The sequence below is a fragment of the Oryzias latipes genome, chromosome 13, assembly GCF_053564925.1.
Source record: "Oryzias latipes strain Hd-rR chromosome 13, Olatipes_Hd-rR_3.1".
Taxonomy (NCBI): Eukaryota; Metazoa; Chordata; class Actinopteri; order Beloniformes; family Adrianichthyidae; genus Oryzias; species Oryzias latipes.
In genome coordinates, this window is record NC_136249.1 from 5,090,174 (window position 1) to 5,098,147 (window position 7,974).

General features: G+C 40.2%; 2 protein-coding genes across 4 annotated transcripts in view; one reads left to right on the plus strand and one right to left on the minus strand.

The window, feature by feature from the left end:
- Window positions 1-833, plus strand: part of brip1 (BRCA1 interacting helicase 1) — a 151,024-nt gene extending 150,191 nt beyond the window's left edge. For 2 of the 3 annotated variants that reach the window (XR_013647251.1, XM_011482983.4), the window contains exon 26: window positions 518-833. Coding sequence is in view for 2 of the 3 variants with exons in the window: in XM_011482983.4 (XP_011481285.1) it covers window positions 518-547 (30 nt within the window). In the remaining variant the exon portion in view is untranslated. The remainder of the gene's footprint in view (window positions 1-517) is intronic. The other variant, XM_078929988.1, reaches the window with a different exon arrangement.
- tbx4 (T-box transcription factor 4) overlaps window positions 1-5,908 on the minus strand; it is a 34,460-nt gene extending 28,552 nt beyond the window's left edge. The window contains exons 1-3 of the mRNA XM_004075986.5: window positions 5,763-5,908; window positions 544-689; window positions 191-285 (exon numbers count right to left, since the gene is read on the minus strand). Of these exons, the coding sequence (XP_004076034.1) occupies window positions 191-285; window positions 544-687 (239 nt within the window). The 5' untranslated portion in view covers window positions 688-689; window positions 5,763-5,908. The remainder of the gene's footprint in view (window positions 1-190; window positions 286-543; window positions 690-5,762) is intronic.
- Window positions 5,909-7,974: the final 2,066 nt, after the last annotated feature.

Consider the following 7,974-nt stretch of genomic DNA (forward strand, 5'->3'; position numbering starts at 1 on the left):
CGTGGACATTTTTGTGTTCAAACTCCTTTGATGGACTTTTTTAAAGTATGATGGCAGCTGGTGCCATCTTCCCTGCTTAGCTTTTCCATACATACACTTTTTTTTGCACTTGTAGTGCAAACATCTGTCTGAAATGACCCTTTTAAGGTGGAATGCATTAGTTTTTAGCCACACTCACAGCATTACTAACCTTCCTGCCTTGGTTATGATCATCTCCGTGCCAGCCTCATGGAAGCGCCTCCACAGCTCCCGCTCATGGAGGACAACTTTCATGCTCTCAATGTTCTGCAAGATAGCAGAAAATCACAGCAGCCACTGATTTACATGCAAGAACAGCGGAAAACCTCACATTAAATGCATTTCACAAATGCAAGAACTTGTGAGCAATTAGGAGGAAACTAGTGTAAAGCATTCCGGTGCCGCTCAAACAAAAGTGGCAGACGTGCATGAAGTTAAATCTGTTTGTAATAAAACACCTGTGGTGTCTGTAGAGAAGTAATCCTCTGTTTTCCTGCAGCAGCTGCCAGCAGCGTTCACATGTACCTGATCAGGGCCGCTGGAGCTGGGGACTGTGGGAGCCGGGGACATGCGGAGCGGCGACTGGCACGGAGGCAGGGCCGCCTCCAGGCTGCTCTGGGCCCGGCTGTCGCGCTCATCCGTCACAGATGAAGACTTGTCCTGCAGCATCTCTGCAGGGGCAGAAACACTTTCAGGCGTTTGTTTGTCTTTGCACCGCCTTCCTTCTCTGCAGAATCCAAATTCACGTCTTCCACACAAAGATTATTGGTAAATCTTGGGTGAGTCCTGATGATGCATTAAAGTTGTAGTTTACACAACATTTTGCCCAACTTAATAACTTAGCTTATTTTACCAATAGGACAAGACTGAATTATGAACATTATTTTATTCTCTTCTCAGTTTCTTCTTTATGGTAAAACTGGAGGTTTGTCTCCTTTTATTTAGTTTACCTTTAACTCCATCATGTCTGACTTAATTTCCAATTTTCTAGAAATAATCTTTTTTTTTCTTATTCAAGCTGATGGTAAATTAAGTGAACACCTGGATTTAATGGAATATTGCAAATTAGCAACAAAAGGCATAAAAGGATCAATACCTTTCTAGTATTATAGGACAAACTATATAAATTTCTGCAAAACTGATGGTAAAATAAAATGTGTGTCTGATATGACATTTCTGAGGAAAACCTTCGGTTTAGCTTTAATGTTCAGAGAAAAACTGGCCAGAGGAAGACAGAAAGCTGCTGCTGTTAGCTAGCAAAGTCCTTGTTTGGAGAGCTCGGTCATTCGGTGTAAACATGGTTACAGAATGAAAAAGGCTGCAGCCACCAGAGACTTTCCAACACATGAATCCAGAGTTGCCATCCGGAGCTGAGCTGCTGCACAAATCACGTAAAGATTCTGGTTTTAGACTTTACTTCAGGACTGTCCACGCTTCCTTGCTCGCACAGCATCAGAAGAAACTTTTGTCTGTCTGACTGACTGACTGACTGACTGAAGCAGATGTAGGAACCGCTTCTGACGGCGGCGGCAGTGTGTGGCGCCTTTGGATTTTCAGCTCCAGGCTCAGCAGTCCACAGGCCTAGCACTGAGGTTTTACTCCACACAAGCAGGCTACAGAGCTGCAGCTAGACCTGCAAAGACTCTTTTTCATCTTTTAGAACACTGAGACATTTACAGACAATAGAGGGGGGGGGGGGGGGGGGGGCTTTGAAACATTGTAATGACAAAATTCAGCACACAAAGACAAAGTTACGTGGAAAAAAGAAAGTAAATTATGTGTTGTCATTCTTCAACAAACAGGCAGAATTCACTAGTTTAATTAGGTTTGAGTGTGATCATTTTAAAATTAATAGCATTTTTTAATGAAATCAGTAAATGTTGAAAGTATTTTCTTACTCTGCATATATGGAAGTAAACTTTAATTTGTACTTTAGTAATAGTTAATTCATGAAAGAAATGATATCCTTTTTGAATGCTATCTTAATATTACTGTTAGATTTGTTTTGTAAAAACAATTTCCAGCAATAAACTAAATAGATTCATTAAAAAAAACAGTAGATCCTGAAAGGTTTTTGCAAAAACTAAAGATGTAATCAACATTTAAAAAAATTAACAGGAACACATTTGTAGAAGAAATGTCATTGCAACATCTTTTTAACTTTTATGTTCATATAAAATCTTCACAAAGTAAACAAGCTTTGTTCCAAATTATATTGTTAAAATAAAATAGTTCCAGAAAGCAACTTTTAGATGTTGCATTTCTTTTTGAGCATTTTGTGGATGTTTGTTTACTGGATTTTCCACATAAATGTTGGTTTTTCTTTGTTACTTTCTTATTTTAAAACCGTTTCTAATTTAACGTCCAAAAGATTGTCAACATAAACCACTCGCTCACAATTTTGTTAAAGGCATAAATTTATTGCTGATGAAAAACTGTATTGTGATGGAAAAACTGTGTGTAACAAGCTAGAAGAGCCGCGGATCGACGTTAGACAGGTCTGTGAGCGTCTTTTTGACATAATAACTGGATTTCAGTAGAAAATTAGGTTTTTCAAGATATTATTGGGAACAAAGTACCGGATAAAGTTAAAAGATTTAAGATATTTTTTACCCAATAATTTAGAATACATAATTCAAATCAAACTGCAGTTCCAAATATTAATTTGCTTTTTTTCTCAGCATTCTTTTTTATTTATTTAACCTTTATTTAAACAGGAAATGTCCCATTTTGATTTGTTTTGACCTTGTTAAACAGTATTGCTGATGTGTTTCACATGAGAAAAAATATTTCCAAAATGTTCTGTCTTAAAAATAAAAAATCTGGTATTTGTTTCACAATGAAATACATGCAAACCAATGAACTGTGTAGAGGGGACAGTCTATCAACCTACATTTCTTTCTCGATGTCAGGCTAAACAGTCAGTTTGGGACATTTTGCACTAAAAAGGAAGGAACACTATAGATAGATTTAGCTTTAGTAAAAGGTTCCTTTGTTCATTCCTTTCTTGAGTCTGCAGAAAGTCTTCTCCTGTAAATGAAAGCCTCTTGGCCTCATCACGCAGCACTTTCCCTTCATTTTGAACTCTTTCTACATGGGGCTCAATCTTTCTCCAGTTTTGTTTCTCAGCAAAAGGCAAGTCTTTGCCAAGCCCATTGAAAGCTTCCTATAGTTTCTGTCAGAAGACATGGGTAAACTGTATTATGATAGGATGAGGTCTGCTTGTGTCTTTGGGTTTACGATGCATTCTAAATGAGAAAAACGAATATTTGTTTTTCCTCCGCAGCAGTGAAGATCTTAAAGGCTTTCTTTCTTGTGTCGTCTTCAGATTTGATGTTTTATTTACGGTTAAAGATTTTGTCTGCGACTGTAACGATCCATTTTGTTCACCTTTATTGAGAAATGTCAGCTCGTGTCAGCTGTTTGTCACCAGTGTCTTTGATCTGATGATCTAAGCTTTCGACATTATCTTTGATGACCACAAAATATGTTTCTGTAGATTTACCTTCAAGCCAGGTGAATCTGCTGGTTTGTTCTTGAATATCTGCATTGGATCCTCTTTTCTCTTTTTTCTCAGAAGACACCTTCTTTGGCATAAAAAGGCATTTCAGGTAGATTGTCTTCTCATCATCCATGACCATTATTCCCTTTTTTGTCCTTTAGCCTGGTAATGGACAGTGTTAGCAGCGGTGCAGGCTAAATAAGACCAGATTGTCGAAGTTCTGTCCCTAAAGGCAAAACTGCAAAGTTTGGTCTTTATCAGTAAATCTTACCAATCTTCCGTATTTTGGTTCATGAGGGTTTAACTACGGGTTCGGCAGTCAGAGCCAGAACTCAACGTGCTCACTGTCCACCACCTTGCCAGACCCTAAAGATGAAGCGGGAGCAAACCTTTTCTGATGGAACATTTTAATTTGAAAGGTCAGGAGGAGCAAAGTGGGACCTCGGTGCAGAGATTAGACTTTAGTCTGACTCTTCAGAACCCTTTTTGTCATTACAGAATAAGGTGTGCACACGTTTGGCATTGGGTAAGCTAAACACAGGAGCTCCCGTCTGCAGACCCGGAGGCCTGGTGCTGTTTAACTTTCAGGGCTGAGCTGTGCAGACGTGGGCCTGTAAACACGGAGCGAGCACGCTCTCATCCATGAAAGTGGGCAGTGTAAACTGGTGAGGACATTCGGGAAAGCTAATAAAGATAGTGGCTGACAGAGGGATGGGCTCTTTACTGTGAGAATCCAGGCCTCTTACTCATCCCGCTGAACTGAACCAGAACCCTGTTTTTGTTTCTGTCACTCTGAAAGCCCACAAACTTCCACAGGATGTGTCACACAATCAGACGCCAAAAGTTCACTCTGACTTGGATTCAGCGCCCTACAGTCCTGTTTGAACCTACAAGTATTGGTTTATCCAAATTCTAATGAATCTTAATTAATGCAGCTGCAAGAATAATAAAAACCCAACGTTTGACAAATAACAAGAACGCTTGGCCAAAAAAAAGATCCTGTTCTCATTTTAATCCAATTATTTTATTTCCCAAAGGCTGCATTTCTCCCCAACAACACTTAGCAAGAATACATTTAAATTCCCTCAACAGTAGCATGCAAATCCAATACAAAAGAAGGTCAAACAGCTTCCTTCACTTAGATTAATGTCGTTTTGCGCCTGCATGAAGACTGAAAGAGGATAAAAAAAAAGTTTTATGAAAACAAGAAATGCAAGGAAATAAAATTATAAATAAAAAACAACAAACATGCAATAAAAAAAATAAAGTTCTTTAAAAGGCCGAAAACTGCTGGTGCTGGTGAGGCTGTTTTCTCTGCCATGACTCCCAACATCTGGATAAAAGCATTTACTTCAATTTAAAAGCTTCATTTAAAATCATTAATAAGAAAGGAGAATTTTGGGTTGATTGGAAAAACAATTTCATAATATAGAATAAACTTCTATATTTTTCACTAGTTGTATGTTTTTCGTTTCTTGGCTTTGTTTCCTTTTTAGGAGTAAACAGTTGCAGGATTTTCTGAAGAGCATTTAATTTGTTTCCCCACAACTGATCTTTAGACCTGTTCATCTTCAAAGTAAATCACTGTTTCTTTTTTTTTCCATTTTCAGGTCATCTGTTTATTTATTTGAATTAGGAAATTGCATATTAATCAATGTTTCAGCAGCTGCTTCAAAATAAATATGCCATCGTTATTAGCACAGGAGCGAAATTTCATCCGTTGTCCTAAGGCAGGATAAAAGGTTAATATATTTACAGTTTCAAAAAAATTACTGTTTTTTATTTGTTGTTTGCAAAAATACCTAATAAAGCCATGATGTAAATGTGTTTATGTATTGTTTTATTTGTGTGTATCTGTTTGAAGATGACTTTACACATTAAAATGTTTACAATTTGAAAAGGTTGTCGTAAACTACCGGAAAAAATGAAAATAGGTTCAGATAATTCTCTGAGATGTTTTAAGGTGTTTTACATAAATTTGTTGTGTTTATTTAGTCTTTAAAAATGTAGACTATTATTAATCATCAAAAGTTTCAATTACACCTCATTATTATTAAAATGTAAGGCTGAATTATCAGAGTTATTGTTGTTAATAATGTGAAGTTAACGCAAAGGTACCGCTGAAATAAAAGCCAGAATCTTGGATGTTGGATTGAGTCCCGCGTGCGCTTCGCTGCTGCGCAGTGGACTCGCGCGTCTGCAGTGAAGTTTGGACAAATCAAGCTGATCATCTGCAGCCTACCTGGCTCCTGCGTTCATCTGGCATCCATGGCGCGCAGCTCCGTCCTGGGCCCGCAGGGGAAAGCTTCAGGCGGCTCTCTGGCTGCTGCTGCTGCTGCTTCTGCGAGCTGCGCTGTGCGCCTGTGCAGCGCGGTCTGTGGGCTGAGCTCAGGTCTGGGGGTGGGATGGGGGGTTAAAATCACGCACACGCGCGCCGCACTGCTCAGCCTCGTTGATGTGTGCAAGCAAACAGAGGGGCTCGTCCTCCCAGTCTCTACCCCATACCCTGATGCTGCGGCGCAGATCCACGGGGCCTCCTCCCGGCTGCAGCATCCGGCCCTGCGCCCAGCCACCCATCCAACCGGATCATCCAACATGCGCCGTCACATTCTGTCTCCAGGTGGATCCTCTTTTGGGACTGGATTTGACATGCTTCTCATGAAGCCTTTACGCTTTTTAATGCTTTCATCCATATTGTAGAGACAGATTTGAAGTCGCACAAACCTCACCTGCACCGGCGCAGGTGCAGGTGAGGTTCTGCGCGCGGCCTTAGCTCAGCTGAGCGGGGATGTTCAACCCAACGACAGGATTCTGCGATAGCGCCCGTTTTTAGCACGTTTCTGTTCCAACAGTAAAAATGAAAGGGGCCAAAGAGCATCGACGTGAGGCCGACGCGCATTTTTGCTGCTGGTTTCCCCACTGTTGGTTCAATTTAAAACGTCACAGAAGCATCAGGGAATCACGCTATTTTCCCAAAAAAACTTAACTCACAAACTCTTCATCATAATCATCCTCTCCGTGGTGAAGATGTTGGAGCCGTTCTTTAGCCTACCCGTGCCGCGCTCTGTTTGCACGTGATCCTGAGCACCAATAACGGATATCCTAACATTTAATAACATGGAGACTAACCATCAAACAGAGATTAGTTCTTTATTGGTCTAAAGCATAAGTGTCCACATTTATAGCAAGGAGCGCAAGATTTGGTGCGGGGAACATTGGTCAGGGCCAGCATTATTTGAACCTTTATAATAACATGAAATGTAAATTAAATATTTAACTTCAATGAGATACTTTTCATTTCTCCACATAAACATAAATTTAAATTCATTTTGCCCAGATTAATGTGAATTTCATATTTGAAGCCCAAAAAAAATGTATGATTGATTTTACGACTGGAGCCTGAGGGCCAGTGGAAATTTGAATGTGGGCTGCATCTGGTCCACGGGCCGGACTTTGGACATGCCTCTAAAGAGTCCTGATTCATCTCAAATGTTTCCTTTTTCCTGAACGCAGTTAATATCCCTCTGTTTCCTCTTAGGAAAAATAAACAAAGCAACAGTTTATTTCAAATATTTTGTTGTTCTTCGCATAATATCAGCTTGGATGACATGAAAATGGATCTCCTCACGAGAGGAGGAGAAAGAGGAGGCAGCGCTTCTCCAGCAGCACTAAAATTCCCCGTTGTGAGTGTTTGTTTGTGGACATATGTGCAAATAAACAGCCACTGTTAGAAATGTATGCGTGTGCGTGTTTGTCACGGACAGAGCTTTCACATGTTTCCTATCAGAAAAAAACAAAAAGGGAAGTCCTGAGTCGCTTTTTAACTCTCAAGGTTGGGGTTGCTCAAAGGCAAGAGCTGGAAATCGAACCAACAGTTTTCAGACCCACAAAAGCAGACGCAGTGCCTTCAAACTGGAAAGCAGTAGTGTGTTCCTTGTGAGTGGTGTTATGTTGTGTAGAAACCTGCAGCATGCACATCAAACTCTGGGTGCTGCATGTCAGCACACAAAACCAGAAGACGACGAGACCCATGAAGTACAGCCCAAAAAAATGAATCAAACTGGACACATTTAGCCCGGAAATAACAGAAGCTGATAGAAAGGTTGAGTACTTTGACCATGCTCTGAAATAAACATGCTTACTAAAATAGTTTCAAATACCATCACTGAACAAATCACTGGTCATCACTGATCTTTAGCTGAATAGGAACTGAGGTGACACCTGGGAGCTCTTCATCACTGTGCAGAGATGAAGGTCCAGGCAGGAATGATGGACACTTGCAGAGACAGTCATGGATCCGCCAAGGCATCATGTCAGGGTAGGAGTAAAAAAAGTGTTCAAACTTTTTCTCATGACAGTAGATGACAGTAGAGTACATGAGGGTAGATGACAGCAGCAGTAGATGACAGAACAGTAGATAACAGTAGATGACGGTAGAGTACATGACAGTGTAG